The 23,143-nt window shown below is 45.5% G+C and overlaps 3 protein-coding genes across 3 annotated transcripts; 2 read left to right on the top strand and 1 right to left on the bottom strand.

The window, feature by feature from the left end:
• Nucleotides 1–129: 129 nt before the first annotated feature.
• On the top strand, nucleotides 130–6,013 carry LOC100832104 (WPP domain-associated protein). Its single transcript, XM_003561411.4, has 6 exons — nucleotides 130–392; nucleotides 1,263–3,235; nucleotides 3,312–3,438; nucleotides 4,238–4,339; nucleotides 4,648–4,744; nucleotides 5,274–6,013. The coding sequence occupies exons 1-5, from the start codon at nucleotides 375–377 to the stop codon at nucleotides 4,729–4,731; spliced, it is 2,304 nt and encodes a 767-aa protein (XP_003561459.1). The 5' UTR covers nucleotides 130–374; the 3' UTR covers nucleotides 4,732–4,744; nucleotides 5,274–6,013.
• A 228-nt stretch (nucleotides 6,014–6,241) lies between these two features.
• LOC100831806 (N-acetyl-D-glucosamine kinase) lies at nucleotides 6,242–8,769 on the bottom strand. The gene is made up of 7 exons (XM_003561410.4): nucleotides 8,373–8,769; nucleotides 8,130–8,277; nucleotides 7,800–7,991; nucleotides 7,509–7,637; nucleotides 7,106–7,275; nucleotides 6,781–6,911; nucleotides 6,242–6,550 (listed from the first exon to the last, which is right to left on the bottom strand). The coding sequence occupies exons 1-7, from the start codon at nucleotides 8,608–8,610 to the stop codon at nucleotides 6,467–6,469; spliced, it is 1,092 nt and encodes a 363-aa protein (XP_003561458.3). The 5' UTR covers nucleotides 8,611–8,769; the 3' UTR covers nucleotides 6,242–6,466.
• A 10,195-nt stretch (nucleotides 8,770–18,964) lies between these two features.
• Nucleotides 18,965–23,019, top strand: LOC100831980 (probable receptor-like protein kinase At1g30570). The gene is made up of 2 exons (XM_003557595.4): nucleotides 18,965–19,896; nucleotides 20,095–23,019. The coding sequence occupies exon 2, from the start codon at nucleotides 20,204–20,206 to the stop codon at nucleotides 22,745–22,747; it is 2,544 nt and encodes an 847-aa protein (XP_003557643.1). The 5' UTR covers nucleotides 18,965–19,896; nucleotides 20,095–20,203; the 3' UTR covers nucleotides 22,748–23,019.
• Nucleotides 23,020–23,143: the final 124 nt, after the last annotated feature.

The raw sequence follows: 23,143 nt of genomic DNA, 5'->3' as shown, positions 1-23,143 counted from the left end.
CCAACCACCCCCGCCGCCCGATGGGCCCGGACTCACCCCGGACCCACACGTCAGCCTCCTCCGTCGCGCCCCGTGTGGCTTTCACCCCGCCCCCACCGTTGGTCCGTTACTACTCCCCCGCGCCGTCCGGCTCCCGACTCGTTCGTTCACTGCTGTGTCGTCTTCCTCGCGGGGGCGATCGTTGGAGCACTCCAATCCATCCATCCAGCCCCCGGCTCTCGCATCACCACCGCCTCTCTCCCTCTTCCGCTCCTCCTGCCTCTCCCAAACCCTAGAGAGTAGAGACAACCTCCTCCGCCGCCCCCGCCGTTTGCAGAAGAGGAGTCCCGCACCTCCCCGCCGTCGCAGCTAGGTGAAGCTAGCTGCGACTGCCCATGGCGCGGATCCAGCCCGTGAGTGTCTCTCTCTGCTTCCGTTTTCCGCTGTAAAATCTCGCGGTAAAAATCCTCTGCGGTGGGGTCGGATTCTGAACTTGCTTGCTTGGTGTTGTGCTGCGGTTCAGACTTCAGAGAGGGTCTGTTGCTGTGCGCGCGGGTGTGGCTGACCGCCGGGGATGTCGTACGTAACGCTTTATGCTTAGGGTTGCGGGGATTGAGGTTGAGGCCTCAGGCCGCTGCATGCGCAAGGTTCGAGGGGGGTTTCAGTGTGCGGGGGCTCGCTGTTTCAGCCGATCGAATGACTCGGCTGCTGTCGCTTCCGCGCATTTTAGCTGCAGCTGGTTGGGGGCAGTTTCCGGTGCGAGCTGGAGTGGAATAGATATATATGATATAGTTTTGGTGTTTCCTGCCATTGTTATCGCCGCTCGCCGGCTGCAACTTGCACCGATTCTGCTACTGCTACCACCTCTTACATCATTTGGGGGGCATTCGGGAATAGCACTGAAACATTCGAGTGAGTTGCAGTTTTAGGGGGTCATAAGTTTGAGATAATTTCGGCGTCTGTTAGTTAATTCACCCGCCTGTGTTTCTGCTACCTAGATTACCGATGCAGCATTCTGGAGTAAGTCCTAAACAAGCTGTACTACTCACTTGTTGCAAATCCTACAGTGCACCCCGTACTATCTAAAATCCTTCTTAGACACTATCCAAGAATTAATTGCTTGTGCTGAGTCGTAGGTCTTACCTGTTTCCAGTTTTCAGACAAATCGTTTGTGGTGTTCCATTACATTTATTTAAATCATTTCCTTAGTTCACTTTGCACTAAATCATTTACTTTCTGAGTTGGCCATCAATTCCCGAATCTTAACATGAGAAGCATTGCAGGTGTTTGATGAAGGAATGGATCCATTTCTTAGTAGATTGACAATACCAGCCACAACTAGTCAGTCACGATATACAGCTCAGAATGGCGTGTGCTGGCCTTCTCTTGACATGCAGCCTTCTTTCGGCGAGCTTAACAAAGGGCCTAACAAGTTCAAAGATTCAGCAGTGCCACCGCCATGGTTGTTGTCCTGCAACTGCAGCTGCGATATCGGGAGCAACTTTGATGCGTTTTCAACGGTAGTGTCACGGATACACCAACACCTTTTGGATGCAAATGTGGAATTGAATTACACAGAATACTTAGATTTGATGAAACTGGAAGTTGATCAGCATCTTAATAAGCTCAAGGAGGATACAAGGGTCTTGAAAAGCTGCAACTTGATCCATGACGGTGATGGAAATGTTTCATGCCCTATGATATGTCGTCATGGGAAGCTAATAGAGATGGATGAGGGGTTCAACGACCTCAAGTTACTGCTGATTGTGGTGTTCCGGCAAATTAAGGAGATGCTGAGCCTGTTCAATGCTTCAATTCATGACCTTCAGTGGGAGCATGAGTTACAATTAGAGGTCACAGGAATCATGATTGGAGATTGCATCAGAGGTCTTCAGGATGAGCTTGAGAGGAAGTTGAATGAGCAAAATAATGCTGTGAACAATCTAAGAAAGAACTGGAAGGAAACTGTAGGTCAGTGTGGTGTAATCCGTGAAGAATTAATTTCTATATCTAATATGCTAATACCTTCAGAAGACGAATCACATATTTCCTACTGCAAGCATGAACATTTGGGTAACAACAGTGACAGATGGAAATACAATCTCCTCAGAATGAAAATAGGGGAGGAAAACTCTTCATCTTTCAGTGTGGAACAGAGGAACTCTGCAACACAGAAGTCCATAAGCCCCAGAGAAGTAATTTCAGAAAAATCAGACTTCCGACACCTGAAGGGTATGACTAGGGAAGAAATGATAAACTACTTCAGATCTGAGATTAGTAAACTGAAGAGGTTGCATGAATTGTACTTGCAAGATAAAACGGAAGAGCTGTTCAAATTCAAACGAGAGAAGGCATCATTGGATCTTAAGTATGATGTTGAATTTGAGCCTCTAAGGAAGAAAGTTCCTGAGATCATTTCAAGGGTTGACCAAATCATTTCAAGTACCATAGAGGCACCAACAGTTTACAGATCTAGTGAGGCACTTGAGGAAAATAGCATATTGAATAATAGAACTGATCCAGTATACCATGAAAACAAGCACCTTCGTGATTTGCTTGCAGAAAAGATTAAGGATATTGAGGAATTATCGGACGAGATATCTGATGCCAGCAGGAAAATCTCACTTCAGTTGTCATTGGAAGAGCAACTTGTGAGGCAAGTAAGCACCATTAAAGGAGAATATGAGGATCTCTATGTTGAAAGCACTATTCGGGATGAAGTATATCAAACTGTTACAAGAAAGTTGGTGGACGACTGTAGGATCAGTATGGATGTTGACGCACAGAATTTTCAAGCAGAAGTGTCATCACTTAAAGCCAGACTCTCAGAAAAGGAGAAGGCATTGTGTTTAGCTAATGATGAAAATCAGAAGTTAAAGGAAAAATTATTCATTCTAGAAAAGACACATTTAATCCAAAATAACCAGGAAGATCCAGAGCTAACCAAGCAAGAGAATGAGGAAATGATACTCCGTGATATCGAGATGGAGCCTCATGTATCACCAAGAAGATCATATGAAATTTCTGAGCACAGTATGCATGATGAGGAACTCATTAAACTGAGCCAGACTTTAGAGGTCGCCTCAACTGCCTTACAAGAAGTTGAAAAACAAAAATTGGATTACAACATTTTTCAAGGAAAAAATGTGGACGAAAAGCAACTAGATTGCATTATGGTATCGATTATGGATTTGTCAAAAGAATTTTTGGAGATTGAACATAAAATGTCAGGAGATATAAAAGGAAGTGAGAAAAGGTTAGTGCATATATCGTCTGTATATAATCCGATATTGTTGATTCTAGCACATACTGATGATTACTTTTGAATGCAGGTCAGACAATCTGAGTGACCAATGCAACCATGTGGTTCAACAGGCAATAGTACTAACAAAGAAGGGCCTCTCGTATAAGCAAATGCTAGACACAAGACGTTCCGAGATCCGGAAAGCTGAAGCTGAGGTATTTGTTTTCTGATCTTGTCTAATGTTGTGTAGCTTTCAATTGGTCTTCTGTTGAGAGTTATCCAATTCATGAAGGTACTTCTTATCCTCGCAAAAAAGGGTACCTGTATAGTGAAGTGCAAAGTGAATTCTCTTGGTTGTATTGAGTAATGATACATGCAAAAAGCTTTACTAGGGGAGAATATACATTTTTGGGGATTGAGGGAGTCTAGCAAAGCCTGTAGATGAGCTGGCTTCTCTTTCATATTCCTCAATAGCCAGGATGCTATGCTAGGATTGACATTATCAAATAGTTTTGCATTTCTCTGCTTCCAGATTTTCAGGATTACAGCTACTTCATGCTACGCTCATCCATTTGTCAGATAATCGCAGTGTTTTTGTTAGCTCTGTGTCCCCTTCTGGGACACATTACTTATTTCGATTCAGTCATTGTTATCTTAAATTATTTTTTCACCAGAAGGTATTTACAGAAGCATGTTCGTTCTGTGACTGTTCAAGAGGGTTAGTAATTGTTTGATGAGTAGAACATTGTTTGTTATACATTATTTTTTCTCGAGTCTCGGCCAAGGGGAAAGATGCCCCCGTGATGTTTTAATTAAGTGGGTGAGTAGGACATTGTTTATTATACATTACTGACAGTAGAAAAGTGAGTTAGTGCTGATTTGAACCCATTTGAAATTGATTTTGATACATTATGAGCTTTCTTCGAGTATGCTTTTATTTGACTGCAATAACTCATGTATACTAAATTCATCTTATATCATAACCTGTTTTAAGTGTTTGTCCATTTGACTCAGGTTGACATTTTGGGAAACAAGGTTACTGCACTCCTAGCTCTTGTTAAAAAGATATATGTGACTCTCGAGCATTATTCTCCTGTTTTTCAGCAGTATCCTGGGGTAAGTATGATGTGTGACCGATGCTAAGTTCCTCATCTTTCCTTTTATTTTATCATGGAACTTACTATTCCTTGAGCATTACTGTTTCTTTAATGCAGATTACTTGCATAAAATACTAAGCGTGTTATTGAATTTGGCTGGCTTCTCCTGTCATAACTTGCATATTCTTACCTGTTATATTTGAAAGTTGAAAATTTGTTTGTTTTAATAATGACATGCTTTGATGCTTGTGTATATGTGCCTTATAATGTAAATCTTTAGTAGTCAGAAGGGAAGAATCTCACTCATACTTAATACTGTGTGTGCAGTTACTGGATACTTTCTTGAAGACATGCAAGCTTGTTGCAGGTTTAAGAAACAAACAAAAGGATGATTTGCAAGATACAACATAACTTGATGCAGCAGGTGAGATGACCTTTCTGACGCGCCACTAAATGGATATATTCCAGTTGTAAATTTCACCTGTGGAGATACTGCAACCGTATTGTTAGATTTCTAAATATCCATTAGAAAATTTCTTATTGTTAACTTCTAGGTATGCATATTACAATGTAACTTGTTAACTCGTATTATGGAGAAATTATAGCTGCTAATCATATAAAAAGATGTGCAGATGGCATGCGTAATTTAGGAAAAGAACATAGTTGTCAATCCTAGCCAGCTAGCATATTCTCATATCTCTATCAGGATAAAGGCGTGACATGCTACTAAATAGTGTAAAGAGCGTCACCTGAAAATCTTCATACGGTACCATACTATTTGTATAGACAATGTACCATCTTAATTTACTGGAGTATCAGGATATGTAATTGGAATGTAAAGGCTCTAACAAATTACAGCTCTGAATGTTTGTCACTATTTATGTTCCATCATATCACAACAGATTATTGTGTATGAAGGTGTTGATTGGTGCTTTACCTTTGGCATTTTACAGATAATGTAGGTTCTAAATTAAGACGAGGCTGAAGAGGTGTTAGAAAGTTATTGATGTCATGGAGTAACAATATCCCATTAAAAGCATCTGGCCAAACTGAATATGCAAATCGACAGTTGTTATGGAGTTGAGGGTGTCTATCACACTGAATTTTGAAACCCGGGATATGAATACAAGCTAGGTTCACTGCACATAGATTTTTGATCTGTAGATATGTCTAATACAAATATGAGTAATTGGTTTAGTTCTTTCGTGGCTTATCACTCCAAAGAAGGTATATTCACATAGTATACTGTATATGTAAGTCTATTGAATGCATTCTGATGTACATGTTGCAACATGTTTTATAAGCGAGGGCGATCGCACTTTTTTCCTCCAATCTGTACATAAATGATTTTGATATATTGTTTCTTCTGCAGTAAGAACTAACATCAAGATTTTATAAATGCATTATATTAATAGTTATTTCCCTATATTCATTGTGTAAAATTCTGGTAGTAATAATGGTCATATAAGTCTATATGGGATATACTTATGTACAACATTTGATGTTTGTTAAGAAAGCAATCTTCTAAAGAGCAATAATGGTATTTCAAATTTTGAATCAAGTGTATCATTGTTTCAATTGTTAGTCAGGACTAAAGTTTTGTTTACTTATTTTTAAGTTGTTGAACTTACATGGTAAACGTGTATCTGAGATATGTATGGATGGATGGTTGATAACACTGTTGTGGACTTGTGATCATTGTTTCAAAGTTTGCTTGTGCAATAGTTGACTGTATCTGAGGTAAGTGCCTACCTTCCATTTGGCTTATTATGTAGATTCTGAAGTACATACATTTTTACAGGTCCACAACAGTGGTATGATGGCGCTTTGCTTATCGCTGATTTATGAAGTACATATATCTTTGTGGATGTGCGATGTTAAACTTTAGGTTTTATATAAAAGGTTTATTGGGAGCAAGAACTAACAGAAGCATCTTCATTTCCTTTTGGTTACACCTTTTCCATTTAAAAAACTTTGCTAAACTAGTATTCTTTCTCTCCTTTTCACACATTTGTGGTATAAACCTTCTTGAAGACATTAGAGCATGTTCAAAGCAACTTGGTACAAAAAATGCAAACCACTAGGTGATAATGTAAACAAAAACATAATTTACAACAGTGTGATATGAGATTAAATGTTGGACACCCTAAACAGCAGTCCTAAGATCATCATCTAATTCACTTGCTATAGCATTCCATGCTAGTAATGCTGCACCAACAGCTGGTTCCACCTGCAGGTACAACCAAACATAAGTTCGCTGTGAAAATTAATCGGAATAGGATCTGAATATCTTCTTTCTGGATTTCAATATAGCTATTTTAAGTTGATCTTTTTAACTTTCCTTAATTTTGTATCCTGACGTCAATAAAATCATTTCCGTCAATCCCCTAATTAAGATAGCGGAATCTCGAGTACTTCCTAGTAGACATTATGATCTGAATCAAAGTGTGTTTTGTTCACCTTGGGGTGTATTGGATAGGCTCCTGGATAAGTCTTGGTAACACAATCTATCACTTCCTTCCCAATGTCCCACCTCTTGTTTGCCTCAAGAACTTTGCCAACCATAACAAGTGGAAATAAATCTTTTCCATCTGCAAAAGCAAAAGGCCAGAAGCATCTTGAAATCTGTGTTTATGGGGTAACCGAATCCGGATGATTCAGAAGTTCTACTTTTTGTGCAGGCATCAAATTATTTCTCATTTGTAATTCTTATGTATGAGAATACCCTATGTATTTTGTGCATGGCCTATTCTGCATGTCATTCAGAAAGAAGTTCCTAGTTCACCTTCGCCACTCAACGCAAGTCTCTGTACAACAGCCTTGACACTGGAAGCCAGTTCACCAACTGAATTGTGCAAGATCTTGTTTGCTACTTCATCGCCGCCAACGGCAGATTCTACCACCACAGGGAGAATGTCAGCAATGCGCGCCCAGGATTGGTCTTCATATGTCCAACTGTTGTGAGAAGAATCAACATGTAAGTAAGTGTTTCGATTTTTACAGTGGCGCATTCCTTGTGGTGTTCCATTATGTGCTCTTCAATTCTGGTTAGTATTATGGTTCAGTTCACATAATATTCAGATGATGGCTATTCGAGTATATGTTCTTTAAATGGTAAGTCAAACAAACTTTTGCCTATGTTCACATGAAGTAGAACCAAAGAAGTCAGTGGAGCGGAAAGGATTTACCCTATTAATTCGTCAGGTGACTCGAGTCCAAGGAAATCAAGGATGTTGTTTGTAAGCACCGTTTCAGGACCTCGGCCGTCATAGGCCCTGATAACTGCTGTCAATGCCTGTGCAGAAATCCCATATCCACTGCATATACATATTGCCATATAGCAAGAAATCAGATTCAGTAATTGCTCCTGACATGAACTAGCTTTTAGAAGAAATGCAGAGTAGTATGCTGTAGCAGAATTTAACATGTGAGTTGAAAGATATAGTTAGAAATGAGAGTGGTTGTATATATGTATGTACCTGCCCCAGTCACCTAGCACTGGCCCTGCACCAGCTGCCCGGGCATCCCTGCCGTCGCTGGTGAAACCGTAGGCGATCGTCCCTGTCCCGGCAATGAGCACGCACCCATGGAGCTTGCCCATGGTACCGCTCGCTAACGCTGCCACCGCGTCATTTTCCACAAACAGCTTCACATGACTTGGGAAAATCTCACTGCAGGAAACACATGTGTTAAATCTTAGTGTCAGTTCAATTCCGTTCAGTTTCCTGTAGTATTATCTATGGATTTGAATGCAGTTAAGATAAGAGATATCTTCAGTGCAGGAAGAGGAGGGGGGCGAATTGACTGACCTGAGCCAGTCCAGCATCCTGTGCTGGTCGATGGGGTGGTTGACCCCGGCGACGGCCAAGCAGACGGCGGCCACGCTGGACCGTCTCCGGCGAGCCTTGTGCAGCGCCTGCGCCATCACCCGCTCAAGCGTCTCCCTCGCCCTGTCCTCTGAAGAATACATATAATTCTTGGCAAATTAATCAAGCTAGCTTTTGATGATCGATGCCCGTTTGGTTCCTGAAGAATGGCAGCGTGGTGGTTACCTCCGACGGAGTTCTGGTTGGAGCATCCGGCGACGGCGCGGGCGAGGATGGGGAGCGGTGGGCCGTCATCGGCGAAAGGCGACATGTCCATGGCGGCGGTGGCCGGGATGCAGACGCAGACGGTGTTGCTGGCGCCGCCGTCGACGCCGAGGACGACGCTGCCGCCGCACCCTACGGCGCGCGGGCTCTGGCGCTCCTCCATGTCCCATATCTCCCTCGCCGTGTACCTCTGCATCATTCTCTACCCCAGACAGACACTCCAAAGTCTAAAGGTATCTTCTTCTTTCTCTGTTCTCCCTAGCTACCAATTGCAGCTAGCTTAGCTCGATTGGTGACTGCAGCTTTTGTTATATATAGCAGTAGAGTATATGTATAGATATGTGATGTATATGGGTATAGTGCGCGCACTACAGTATATATAGCAAGTCGCATCTAATGGCGACATGTTTCGCCGAGGAGAAAGGGACGGGCCGGAGGAGGAGGACGACGACGACGAAGGTGACGCAGGAAGCGAAATTGCAAGGGCGGCTGGGTCCAATGGCGCGACGGCCGACTTGCTTGTTTGTATCCATTTGCTAGCTGCCAATGTTTTTAACAGTTCGTTACTGACAGCTCTTTTGCTGCCAAAGTTTTACAGTTCGTTACTGACAGCACTAACTGCAGGTAAGCACGAACGCACGCACGCACGCACGGGGAGAGAGCTGGTGGTGATGGTACAAAACTCCGGATCTTACCACGGCCGGGTATGCTATATATATTTACTGCTGGAATTTTGTTGCTGTTTGTATTGCATTCGGCCAGCCAGCTGCGTTCTTTTCTTGGTTGTTTGTTTACTTTTACCTGCTAGCTGCTGCTGCTGGGAGAGAAGATTCCATTCCTTGCCGCTGTCTTTGGTGAAACCGGACATTCGCCGGACAAGTAAAACCCAACCCGGTGCATAAATGTGTCTACATTCATGCAGTGGTAAATTTTTTTGCCAAATTAATCAGTGAGTGAGTGGCATTGCCAGTTCGGTGAACGAACAATGCCGTCAGTTAATTACAGAGAGTGATTGCGTATCAGCTCAGAAATTATGAGCTCGATGACTCGAATAGTCAAATTCGGGCGGATTAGAATGAAATGACATAATCTCGGCCAAGCCTTGGTCCACAGTTCGCATATGCTCTTGCTAGCTTGGTAGATAAACAAATGCCATGCACTCCTCACCTGCTCCAAATGTCGACCTGTTCCTTCCTTTGCTTGCCAGTCGAAACACTCCTGACGCCATCGTCTTCCCCCCACCACTACGCCGCACGCTGCCATCGGCGTCCGACAACAAAAGCTCACCCAACTTGCATTTAATCAACTGCAAAATCAGACCTCAAAATGCTGGAGTATTTATTTACTGCATCCATCTGCTGATTACTAACTCCGTTCAACAATAAGAAACGAATTAGGTTTCCTTTGACCAATGCTTTGACCACAATTTACTCTATTAATATATAATTATATGACATAAATTCATATCTATTATATTTCTATTCAAAGATATTTGCTCATGGATATGATTTTGATCACATTAGTTACATATTCATGAAGTAATTTATAATCAAAAATTTGATCAACCGAACCCTAATATGACCCATATTGTAGGACGGAAGCAGTAATAATCTGCTGTGGTCGTTGTTAGCACTTGTCACCATCTTTCTCTCCTCTTTTCATATTCGTTTCCCCTCGTTTGACGATTTGACCCGTCGAAGGCCTCGTCTCCTGCCAAATGTCACAGGGAACCCATGCACGGGACATTCAGAAACGGACAGAGGCCTCATGACACACGGGATAGATATAACACTGTCACTTGCATGCAGACAAAAAATTGCGTGAAAACAGAAAAGTGTGTTACCTGTAGCGATCTCAAAAAAGCTGTAAGGTGACTCTATGCTATGCATGTATGCAGCTTCGTCATCCAAATGGCTCCGTTAAAGCCCGTCGTTCTGACCCGTTCGCGGCTCGTGAGATCTTGCAACTGTGCAATATCTTTGACTCGGTTTTTGCGGATGGAAATCGATCGTTTACTTGTTAGTACATTCATGGAACTAGCCCAATGTCTTTGCCCGCGGCTATATCCCTCGGAAAAATAAAATAAACTTCCATGACTATAGATATACTTCCTTCTTTTCGATTTACAAGTCTCGCACATCGTCGATTTCAAAAATCTTATGTATTGTATGTACTGCACAAAGATTGTATGGTTATACTCATATTTTCAGAGAAACATATGAAGACATACTTTTGTCGCATAAAACTCATACTCTGTATTTTGTTTATCAAATTGATGATCTAAAAATGATCTTACAAACGGGAAAAGGGACAGTACATCGGTACGAGGTAATATCTTTTAACACAATTCGGATGCACATAAGTGGAAAATGCATTCACTTCTATTCTAACCGAAAGTGGTAGCTAGCACATGTGTACACCGGAGTAATCTGTATCAATAGACCAAGGTAAGTGGGGAAACATCTCGACGGAATTAATCTCCGGATGATAAATACTTGGGAAAGAGAAGATGCTATCACCGATGGCAAAGAAGTTCTCGCTCAGTCCTATATTTGCAAGGAAAAATTACATAAATGTCACTGCAACTTATCGATTCAAAGAAACGCCGTTATAATTTTCTTTACGGATTTGCTAGTTCTCAGTTGCCTGAGAATTCTTATTTCTCAGTCGACGGTAGGGACCGTCAAATCAGTTTTCGAGATCTGTGCTGAAGTTTGTGAGGGACAAACTAGATAAGTACGTTAACAACTGAACATGTACAACATGAGGAGTAGTAGGTGGAGATCGACCGCTCCGTGCGTGGCCGCGTGCCGTTAGCGTCGCCTGCCTCCCTTCCCCTTCCCTCCAGCCGGCAGCGGAGTGGATGGGGGAAGGGAGGTATGTGCGTGGTTAGGTATAGTTAGTTTCCTTCTTTTCGTTTTCCCCTTCAATAAACCAGATCCTTGGGTTTCTTCCCCTCTCCTTCATCTTCCCGATCTGACCGAGGTGGCCAGGCCGATGGTGATTGGGAGCCGGAAGTTACTTCAAGATGCGATCCTTTGGCGGGAAATGCTGTTTCCCCGGCCTGGGGAGTCGTCCTCCAAGACCCCTTGCACCTGCTGCCTTTGTCCGTTCCAAGCGTTTTATGGTGGATTCCTTCAGTCTCGGCTTCCCTGCAGAGGAGATCAGGTGCGTGTTGTGCACAAAAAGGGACCAAAGGAATGGGTTCTCTCCGTAGCAACGGAATCGTTGATGGGCATTCCGTCGGATGCTGAGAGTCGGGTGGTCTTGAAGTGGCCGGCGAGATGGCTTGAGGATTCTCCTTGGCCTTCGTCGCCCACACAGCCGTAATCGACAAATCCAAGTCTAGTGCCTGTCGCCCACTTTAATACCCTAGGTTATAGCAAGTGTTTTTTTCTCCTGGAGTATTCTTGGGTTATTGCTAGTAGCAATTTCAATTCCTCATCTGCTGACAACAAGATTCTGAAGCTGGGAAAGAAGTACCATCTCTTTCTTTTGGTCAATTATATGCAATTTCACCGGCAATTTGGCCTTGTCACTGTGGTGGTGACTACAAATTCTGGTGAGCTGGTTTGGGAGACTTTGCTCGTTGCATATGAGGCAAGATTGGTTACTCATCACATGGCCTCAATGCTTGAAGGTGAGGTGGAGCACAATGATCTTTATCTTTGTTGCATTTGGATCAGTAATGAGTTTGAAGATGCTTCATATGAGGATGTTAGAGCCTTTCCATTCGAGAGTTTCACCGATGGCGCGTGAGACCGTTGTCGTTGCTGAACCTCAGACTTAATGGAAGGGTGAGCTTACAACTGAGCTTGGTGAGGCTTATGAAAATCTACGGCTCGGTTGGTTTCAACCTCAGGTGCACAAGCCTAGCAGATCTCTGGGAGAGCCATCAGGATACTATAGGCGAGCGCATTGGTCTGAGGTCCCTGAAGACTATGGTTGTGGTTGCGCGTCGGAGTTCTCGCCCGATCCGCCATCAGGCTCCTTCCGCGGTCATCCTCATTCTTGTTGTGAGCATCTTCTTGAGCTACTACTTATCTGTTTGTCGCAAAATCCTATATATGTTAACTTCGCTTGTCGAAGTTCGTCACCTTGTATCGGTGCTCTAATGTAATATATGTTTTACTTTCCACAAAAAAAAATGTACAACATCAGGTTGTTGGCTTAGTGGTTGATGGACTGTAGAGGTAACAAATTCCAGGTTCGAGTTCTCTGTGGCTCATTTTTTCTTTTATCTTTTTTGTTTCCTGTTTCAGAATAAGGGTGTGTTCGGAAGTCCTCTGGCTTCCAGCTTCCCAAAATTCCATCGTGGAGCAGTGTCAAACACCTTAACTCCAAGAAGCCAGATCTGAGAAGCTAGTCTAATTTGCTGTACAAAACTTGGAGCATTTCTTTTGGAGATTCCTGGAATTGCAAAACGTGGAGCAGGATGAAATTACGGTCGTTTTGCCTGGTTCTGTTTCCCTTACCGATCCCCATCTTCCCTGTTCCTCTCCTCCCGATCCCCTTCTCTCTTCCACCTCGCCCGATGCAGAAAGATGCAGAGCGGAGTCGCCGCCGTAGCAACTCAACAGACGGTACGCTATAACCGGAAGCGGTGAACGTCGGGGCGAAGCTCGACGAAGCCAAGAGAGAGCCGGCGTGCTGGCGGAGGAGCTCAGCCTAGAGAGCAGAGGGGTCCATCCGCAATGAACGTCGGGGCGAAGCTCGACGAAGCCGAGAGAGAGCCGGCGTGCTGGCGGAGGAGCTCGGCCTAGAGAGCAGAGGGGTCCATCCACAAGAAGTCCGGTGGCGGCAACCAATCCCACATGGGTGCCGTGAAGCCCCGGTGCCGCCTTTCCTCGTCCTCCTGGTTGTCTACCACGTCACGGAGGTCGTCGGGATATGTCATCCGCTTCGCCACTAGCGCCATCTGGAAACTCGCGCACAAGAGGTCGATTAATGGGCTCATCCCATTCATAGGAGATCGATTAGATGGCCTAATTCTCTCCTGCGGGCCTTCGCATGCGGCAGCTCCCGAACGCATCCAGCAACTCGGTCAGTGGGCTGTTAACTCGGTGCTAATTGGCTTCCGGCCCAGTGAAAAAAACGGAGCGCTGCCGAACGTTCCCTGCTTCATGCAAGACGCTGGAGTAGCGATGGGAAGCTGGATATCTGGAGTTTTGGAGGAGCAGAGAGTTTTCGAACACACCCGAAGTGTAATTTTTATGCTTACTCTTCAACACAAGTGTAATTTTTGTGTTCTTATTTTCAGTTGCAACTTAATCCAAACAGCGGTGTTTCACATTTTCATCATTTGTCAAGGATCGCAGCACCCGATGTATCCATCCCCGTCGAGTCCGTGCAAGCTAGCCCAGTTTTTTGTAAAACTTATCATAGAAGGGATGCAATTCTACGTTATTAGAGAAAACGGTAGAAATGATTGCATTACTGTCCTCTGATTGACCTTGATGTAGATTGTCATTACTTAACAAAGTTTATAAATAGAACAATATACATTAAGATACAAAACAATAAAATGAATGACGAAGACAACATGAATTTTTGAATTATATGATTCTAATTAGTATACTTCGCTATTATGCTTAACAAAATTAACCACATAATATTGATGCTAAATATTTATATCCAAAGTTTTGTTATATAATTTTATGGTTTGTCTTGTTTGCATATATACATTTTCACTTAATGTATACATTTTGTAACAAAAGTATTTCTTTTTTTTTGTATATCCACTCTTAGTTCATTAAATTAAGAATCCATGCATAATAGATTAATTTGTGAAACCTGCATAAATTATATTATATACCTATTTTGGTCTATTCATAGTTATCTTGGGGACATGTTCTACAAGGTTGTTTCCTAACAAATATCTTGAGGGAGGTTTCTAAAATGCGCGTATGTACTACCTCTTAACCCCCACGTTCCCTCCCCTCTCTTCCTGGTCTCTCGCTCTCGTGCCTCCTCTCTCCCGGGGGCCCGTCACCTCATCATCGTCGCCATCTTCTCTCCACGCACCGCCGCGAGTACATCAGATCTACCTCGCCCCCATCCCATGCTGATCCTTCTCCCCACGTTCCACCGCTCCTCGGCCTGCCCGCCTCCTCTGTGCGCCACCTCCTCCATCCCCACCATGAGTTGTCGCCGTCCTTCTCCTCCTCACCACACGCACCATCAGGAGGCCGAAAGCCGCCCCGAGATCCGACGGAAGGCCCCCCAGGAGGTCAGATCCAGGTGGTCGCGTCCTCCTACAAACGGATCCAGCAGCCCAACCGCCGTGCACCGCTATATATCGTGGCTCGTCCTGGCGTCTCCATCATCGACGACGGGCGGTGGATTCCCCCCCCCTTTAATTTTTACTGCGAATTTATTAAAAATTAAATGCTAAAATAGAAAGCTAAAACTAAAACTTCAAAAATTAAAAGCTCAAAATAAAAAATAAAAAACTTTAAAAGTCAAAATTGAAAATAAAAAGCGTGTAAAAAAAAGCTGAATCCAACAACCCGACGGTCCATTTTTTTTTGAGGACGCAACGGTCGATCCCCGCAATTCGATTAGAAGAATAGAGTTGGCCCTGTTAATGAGGAAAGCCGGGCCTAAAAACCGATACAAATGCACGACTTATTCAAGGAAAGCCCTGCGGAAAACCCTGACAAAGAGCATACACAGGAACTGAAAAAACAAGCCGCCACTGCAAAGACGAAGACCTCCTCCGCTCCAATGACATCAAACAGGGAACGGTCCTTGCGCCAGAAGAAGGTAGGCAGAGCGGGGCTTCTTCGACGACCGGAGACTGAAGAGGTTGCCCCGACGGGAACGGCAAGCCCGTGTAGCACGAAGTTGTCCTCCCTGGCCAGGACCACAGCAAGCAAACTCCGCCGCCAAACGAGGTCTCCAAAGGCAACGCCTCCAAGAAGGACGCGACGTCCGAGGACGTCGCCGTTACCTGACCCGGAAACCGGATCAGAGCTTTCGCTCGGAGTCACCTCGTTTGCGAAGGGTGGGAAGTGGCAGAGCTGCTCAACGACGCCTTCAAGAAGGAAGCGACGTCTGAGGACTCCGTCATCGTCGGCACCGACCAAGTCGATGCAGGGTTTTCACCCGCAGCCACCAAACCCACCGCGGACAGGACCGAATAGCCGAGTCTGACCAGAGGCCTCCTCACCACAACGAGCGCCGGCGAAGCTCGCCGAATGCCACGCGCCAAACCACCACCGGGCACCGGCCAGGGCGCCGCAACCGCCCCACGCACCGGATCAGGCCCCACCATCCTAGCCACACAATTAGTGGAACAGGACAGCACGGCCATGGCCCGCCAGGCCCAGAATGGGCCCGCCACATCACGGACGGCGGCCTCCACGGATCGAGGCCACCTCCACGCATCCCACCGCAGATCGGCTGCGAGGCCAACCGGATCCGGTACCACCCGCCCCGGATCCGGTGCTTCCACCTCCAGATCGAGCCACACCGACGGCCACCCCGCGCCGCCCTTGCAGATTGGCGGCCGCCACGTGCCGCCGGCCGCAGCCCCACAGATTGAAGGAGCTTCGTGCGACTCCCCGCAAGCAGCCACGCGCCTCCAAAGGGCCGGCCTCCCCGCAAGCAAAGCCCAGATCGGCGCAGCACTGCCTCGCACCGACGGCGCCCACCACGGCCACAACGCCGCCGCCGCCACGCGTGGCGGCAAACTCCCTGCTCGCCATGGACCCGAGAAGAGCCGCGAGAAGAGGAGATCCGCCCCGCTGCCACCTTCCCTGGAGGTGCGCAGGCTTCGCCGGCACCCCTCCGGTGGCGGCGATGCGGGGGAGGGGTCAAGGGTTGGCGGCGCTAGGGTTTCCCCTGGGTCGCCAGAGGAGGGTTACCGGGGGGGGTCTCTAATTCTTACTCTAGATACGACAACGGTCCATTGTTGGGCTGTAAGAATTTGTCTGCTCCTTTTGATCTCGTCGGAGCTCCTTCAATTAGCCTGTACTTGGGAGCTTTTACGTACAGATCAATTTTGACGGTAGAAACTTCCTGGTGTATTTTTGCCTGGTCATCAATGCGTGAAATGTTTGCACTTAGATCTCGGCATTGCAGCAGTGATCCAGATGTTGTGCTTTTGCGTGGTGGTGTATTTGCCGCGCAATTTGATTTTTATTTATTTTGGACGAATGGTTCGAGAAGCCAGTATGGGCCGTCTGTCGTATCGCGTCTAGTATGGGCCCGTGAATTCAAACGTGAAAGCCCAAACCTATATCTGCCTGTATCTGGATGTGTTGGTGCCCCTAAATTCCCCGATCCTGATCATATATATCACCAAGTTTTGCCTTTCGCTCAAAAAAAAAAGTTTTGCCTCGTCTCTCCTTAATTTCTTCTTTCTAATTTCTACGGAACGAAAATGGAGAATACGAAGTATATATGGTTTAGGAGGAAATATCCAAAGGAGCTGGGAATTCGCAAGAATTATCCTCCTGCTGCTTGTTCTTTTCTCCATCTCTCAGGACTAGATATTGTTATTTGTGATGAACTCCTTGACGGAGCAAGCTACCGCCCGGCGACCCGGGGCACTCGCTCAGTATCCCAATTTGAACTCATTTCAAAATAAAGTACTGTAAGTATAATGATTAAGTTAGCAAATTTGTATGGACAATTTTAGCTTAGAACAGACGGCATGCATTTTGCCCAAGCTCCCGTGATCCGCCACTGACTGACATATAACAAGAGGAAATAAACAAGTAACTGGACCCGTCCAGTTAGATCTGCACGTAGTCGAAACAGCATCTCTTCTGCTCCCCCTCTCTGCAGGACAGGCCGTACACCGGGCCTGTACTTGTTGTCTACAGTAACTGAAACATGAAGTATACACACGGATGGAGCCATCGACCAAGAAGACAAAATTAAGCAGAAAACTAGCCGGGACTCGCGCCTCGATTCCCTCCGTGCTTACATTACTCTAAACGCGTTAGAGCGTGTCTAATGGCATCCCAAAACTATCCCAAATGTCCTATTTGAGGATATGGATATTTTTGCCTCCAAAATCACCCCAATGGCACCCCTAAACGGACAAATATCATGTTTGTCCGGACACATTCCCTAAATTTGCCTCAAATTTGGGGGAGGTTGGGATGTCCGGTGCTCTCTTTTGTCCGCCTCGGCTCCACAACAAGAGATGGGAAAAAGATAAAAAAAAGTAAAAAGAAGAAGAGAAAGGATAAAGAAAAGAAAAAACTAAGGTCCTATTTGGATTGGATTGAAGGATTTTCATGGTATTTTGGTAGGATTCTAATCCATAGGAATTTTTTCTATAAAGACTCTTTGATTCAAATGAATTCATCTTCCCAAAATCTTATGGATTGGTTTCTTAAGTCCTATTCCTATAAGAATTCTAACAAGAGGTGGACCTCTTGGAAAGATTCCTACGTGCCTATGACAAGTATGGCTTACACCAATGTGTACACAAGATTCGCGCATTTTTCCTGCGGTGCAACCAAACAACTGGTACTAATTTGATTTCCATAGGATTCAATATGCCATGGCATCCTATTTCTATATTTTTTCTATTCATGTGTTTACATTTCCTGTGATCCAAAAATGTCCTAATTTGGGAGAGGAATTTGCGGGGTGTGGTTGGGTGACGAGGACGGACATAGAACGGATAAATGTCCACTTGCTTCCCCAAGTGATAAAAAAAAACATTTGAAGGCAAAATTTGGGGCATCTCTCTTAGCATTGCGTATGCATATAAAGATGATCGATCTTCGATCCACATTTTTTAAAATCAATCCCCCTGAACAGCTCTCGAGATGCAGGCACAGAGCTAGCACTGACAGATGTCGAGGGCCGGATCACCTGTGTATGCATGCATCTCGAGCAGTGTACTGTAGTTCCCGCTACTGGATTCAGGCTTGATACTGGATGCATCTCCCTTGAGCTCAAGCTCGAGAAGCCCTGAAGCAAAGGTAGCTAGCTAGCCGACGAGCGTCCGTTCGGTGCCGGCGTTTGAATAAAAATAAAAATACAAACATGATCCAGACGGCCATGTGCCTGCCCCCAACCAATTGGGCTGTATTATTATTGGAGTAATTAATTTGGGCCCGTCCGAATATCTGATGTGAATGTGATGCGTGCATAGAATACTCTACTCCTTGGCCTAATCAGACAACCTTACACTGTACTGCATGCCGATCCATCGAATCCCAGTGTATATCAGTCTCGTCCCGGCCAATGCATCGATGGTTGTATTCTATCCTACTCCTCCGTCCACGGCACAATTTGTATATATTTTATTTATTTATTTCATAATGTCTTTTTTTTTCTCTTGGTACCGCATTCGACCAATAACTATTCACGTATATTTATTATTAATTCAATATGAATGGTCAGACACTAGAAACGAGAGCTATCTTGATCCAAATGCACAAATCAACATCGTCCTTTGATTAATTGGATCATACGAGAGAAGAGGCCAGATCAATGTGATACAGGGCCTGTGCGGCTGAAATTTGGATCAACTTTTTCCTTTTTGAAACAGCAAGACCTTTTTATTACTTCTCGAATTGAATAGGGTTACATCATGGAGTAGAAGATACACAATGCTAGTTGGAGGTTCACAGATGGAGGATTTTGAGATTTAGCTAAGCTCATCCGTAACCGAATTAGCCTCACGTACGGGTTACGGATTAGCCTCACGTACGGTTGCAGTGTTGAAACCGGATACTTGTGAACTGTACCCCGGAGTCATATGATCAGCACAATTTTCATAGATAGCAGCAAGCACTGTATAATTGGATAAGAACTCCCACCGTTTGTCATGGTAGTATTGAAGACCTCCAGGTTATCCGTAGCCGACCACACGGTTAACATCCATATGAGTAAAAATTACTGTGTGCCGCGGCCGTGCGCCAGCAATGGCGTGAGTGTGTTGTGCAGTTTGCCGGATGCTTCAACGAAAAAGTGGCTTTGAGCAAAGTACAGCACTACAACCAAAGAGTTCCAACGGAGCATCTAGCGAAAAAGCACCGCAGAATCCCAGTGGTATAGATGCAACCCAGCTAGCCTGAAGCCACATCCAGCTAACAGCAACTTTTGGTCAGCTCAGTTTCAAACCCAGCGACAGCCTCAGTCACAAGCACAGCCCCCTACCCAAACACCTCATGTGCGAGCCAAATCCACACGAGAATCGCAATCCCATCACCCCCTGAGAGCAGATATCTCTCATTGTCCCTGTCTCCTCCTCAATCCTCACCAAAGATTAATCAATCAATCGGTTGCAGGCCTGCACCTGATTGCCGAACCATTATACTACTACTATCATCAGCAATTGTTTAGCTTAGTAGACCTCTCTCTGAAGCTAGCCATTTGTGCCATGCTCCTGCTCTTTGGGGATTTGGAGGCTTCTGCTTGCTTCTTCTGCCGGTGCTCTTGAGTCTTGGTCCTCTGGAGGAGGACGAACGGAGGAGAGAGCCTTCTAATCGAGCAGGAACCAAGAACTCCTCAGGTGATTATTGGAACCAACCAAGAATCAAAAGTCTCTTTCTTTCTTTTTTCTTTTTCTCTCTTCGATTTTGAAAAAAGAAGCGGCATTTCTTCCTCCCCGGTTCGTCCGTGTTCTTGGCCCTGCTCTCCTACGCTTAATCATTGGTTGTTCCGCCAAGACGGTGATTGCTAATCAATGCGGTTTGCTTGGCGCTTGCAGGTTGCGATTAATCGGCCGAAAAAAGCTGGTTTTCTGAATAAGGTTTATCCGCCTGAAATTGCGGCGGCGGCGGAGGCCACCGAGTAGGCGAGTATAATCCAGGGGAGAGATGAAATCTTCCACGAATTTGCTGCTGATCCTGGTGGTGTTCTTGGCCGCGGAGAATGCGCGAGCGCAGCCTGGGCCTATCCTGATTAACTGCGGCTCGGATTCCAGCTCGGCCGTCGTCGATGGCAGGCGATGGATTGGGGATTCTTCCCCTTCTAAGAACTTCACGCTCAGCTTCCCGGGAACCATCGCCTTGGCGGCGGCGGCTCCAGGAGTGGATGGAGAAGAGGAGCCGTATGGGGATCTGTACAAGACTGCCCGTGTCTTCAACTCATCCTCGAGCTACAATCTCGGCGTCGCCGCCGGGAGCTACTTCCTCCGTCTCCATTTCAGCCAGCTGTTCGCCAATCTCAGCGCCGAGGAGCCAATCTTCGATGTCGCGGCGAATGGCCTGAAGCTGCTCTCCAGGTTCAGTGTCACTGGAGAGATTTCTTGGAGGGATTCTCAGATAAACTCAACTAGCAAGGTCATTGTGAAGGAGTACCTTCTCAATTTTACTTCTGGTAAATTGGGGATTGAGTTCAGGCCTGATGAAGGGTCCTTCGCCTTCGTTAATGCCATGGAGGTTGTGCCGGTGTCTGGCAGCTCAATTTTTGATTCCGTAAACAAGGTTGGTGGTTATGGGTTGAAGGGCCCTTTCAGCCTCGCTGACGGTGGGATTGAGACGATGTATAGGTTATGTGTAGGATGCAGCGATATAGCGAGGAAAGAGGATCCGGGCTTGTGGAGGAAGTGGGATTCAGATGAGCATTTCATTTTCTCTCTGAATGCAGCACATACCATCACCAATTCTTCCAACATAAGTTATGCGTCGGCTGATGATTCCACATTGGCACCTTTGAGGCTGTATGAAACCGCAAAGGTGACGACGGAGAGTTCTGTCGTGGAGAAGAAATTCAATGTGTCTTGGAGCTTTATTATTGACCCTGGCTTCGACTACTTGGTCCGGCTGCATTTCTGCGAGCTGGAGTATGACAAGGCTGAGCAACGGAAGTTCAAGATTTACATAAACAACAAGACCGCTGCGGAGAGCTATGATGTGTTTGCAAGAGCTGGGGGAAAGAACAAGGCCTTTCATGAGGACTTCCTTGATGTTGCCTCGCCACAGATGGACACTCTTTGGGTTCAGCTGGGTTCCGAGTCTTCAGCTGGTGCTGCGGCTACTGATGCTCTTCTGAATGGCATGGAGATATTTAAGGTCAGCCGGGAAGGAAATCTTGCTCATCCAACTGTGAGGATTGGAGGTATCAGTGGTGGCACAAGGAAACCAAAGAGGAGCCCCAAGTGGGTGCTAATTGGTGCTGCTACTGGTCTGATAGTTTTTATCGCAATTGTTGGTGCTGTTTATATCTGTTTCTGTCTGCAACGGAAGAAGAGAAGTTCAGCTAACAAAACCAAGAACCCACCGGGTTGTCAGCCACTTGCGCTCCACGGTTCTGCGAACACTCGTTCCCCATCTCTTCGCACAGCTGGAACATTAGGGAGCAGCCAGCTGGGCAGGCGGTTCACCATTGCAGAAATCAGAACAGCCACCCAGAACTTCGATGAGTCCTTGGTTATTGGAGTTGGAGGTTTTGGGAAGGTCTACAAGGGTAAAATGGAGAGTGGCACTCTGGTGGCAATTAAGAGGGGGCACACGGAGTCTCAACAGGGTCAGGGTGTGAAGGAATTTGAAACTGAGATCGAGATGCTCTCGAGACTGCGACACCGGCACCTCGTACCCTTAATTGGCTATTGTGACGAGCGAAACGAGATGATCTTAGTTTACGAGCACATGGCAAACGGCACCTTGAGGAGCCATCTCTATGGAAGTGACCTTCCTGCTCTTACATGGAATCAAAGGCTTGAGATATGTATCGGCGCAGCACGAGGGCTTCACTATCTTCACACTGGACTCGACAGGGGTATAATTCACAGGGATGTCAAGACTACCAACATTTTGTTAAATGGCAACCTGGTCGCAAAGATGGCAGATTTTGGCATCTCAAAAGATGGTCCAGCTTTAGATCATACTCATGTTAGTACTGCTGTGAAAGGGAGTTTTGGTTACCTTGACCCGGAGTACTATAGGAGGCAGCAGTTAACTCCAAGTTCAGATGTGTACTCTTTTGGTGTTGTGCTGCTTGAAGTGCTATGTGCTCGACCGGTCATTAATCCGACATTGCCAAGAGATCAGATAAATCTTGCTGAGTGGGCTCTCAACTGCCAAAGGCAGCAGTTACTTGAGACCATAATCGATCCTCGTTTAGATGGAAATTACACATTAGAGTCCATGAAGACATTCAGCAAGATAGCAGAAAAATGCCTTGCAGATGAGGGAGTGAACCGGCCTTCGATGGGCGAAGTCCTGTGGCACCTAGAGAGTGCTTTGCAGTTGCACCAAGGTCATCTGCATGCAGATTGTGATGAGGTTCTTTCAGGGCCTGAACTGACGCCCTCTGATGCATCTATTACTGTGACGCACATCAGAGAAGCTGAGGAGTCCACTCGTGCAGCTCGTGATGCAAATGATGAAGTTGTTGATGTCAAAATTGAGGTGCCATGATACGGAAGGGGTGGTCGAACTAGGTGTTTCAAGCAACCGAATAGGGTGAGTTTCTGATTAACAACATGCTTAGATGCATGTACTGTGGTATTGTAACACCATATGTGGATGTCCCCACAGCATGTCTTTTTTTTTGGTGCAATAGGAGGAAAATATTTGTTGTTGTTGCTTTTAATTATGTGCACAGAATCCCCTGTGACATCAATTTGATTGATTCTTTGTAACACTCTGGAATCGAATGCTAAGAGAAAATGAATAATACAATTCTTTCATCAACCGTGCTCCGTGCTCGATCTCATAGGAATTCCTGCATATTTGGCTCCCTGTTCACTGCCTTGTTATCTGGACCCATAGTATTCTGCTCTTTTTGAGTTTCTGTTACGTTATCACAATCAC

This window comes from Brachypodium distachyon, chromosome 1 (assembly GCF_000005505.3).
Source record: "Brachypodium distachyon strain Bd21 chromosome 1, Brachypodium_distachyon_v3.0, whole genome shotgun sequence".
Lineage (NCBI taxonomy): Eukaryota > Viridiplantae > Streptophyta > Magnoliopsida > Poales > Poaceae > Brachypodium > Brachypodium distachyon.
Note: the sequence above shows the minus strand (reverse complement) of the source record. Positions and strands in the feature narration are given on the sequence as shown.

Coding starts and splice junctions, on each gene's coding strand:
- LOC100832104 (XM_003561411.4), top strand. Junction 3,236..3,311: donor ATAAAAGGAAGTGAGAAAAG/GTTAGTGCATAT, acceptor TTTTGAATGCAG/GTCAGACAATCTGAGTGACC. Junction 3,439..4,237: donor TCCGGAAAGCTGAAGCTGAG/GTATTTGTTTTC, acceptor CATTTGACTCAG/GTTGACATTTTGGGAAACAA.
- LOC100831806 (XM_003561410.4), bottom strand. CDS start 8,610: ATGATGCAGAGGTACACGGCGAGGGAGATATGGGACATGGAGGAGCGC. Junction 8,278..8,372: donor CAACCAGAACTCCGTCGGAG/GTAACCACCACG, acceptor TGTATTCTTCAG/AGGACAGGGCGAGGGAGACG. Junction 7,638..7,799: donor GTGCTAGGTGACTGGGGCAG/GTACATACATAT, acceptor ATGTATATGCAG/TGGATATGGGATTTCTGCAC.
- LOC100831980 (XM_003557595.4), top strand. CDS start 20,204: ATGAAATCTTCCACGAATTTGCTGCTGATCCTGGTGGTGTTCTTGGCC.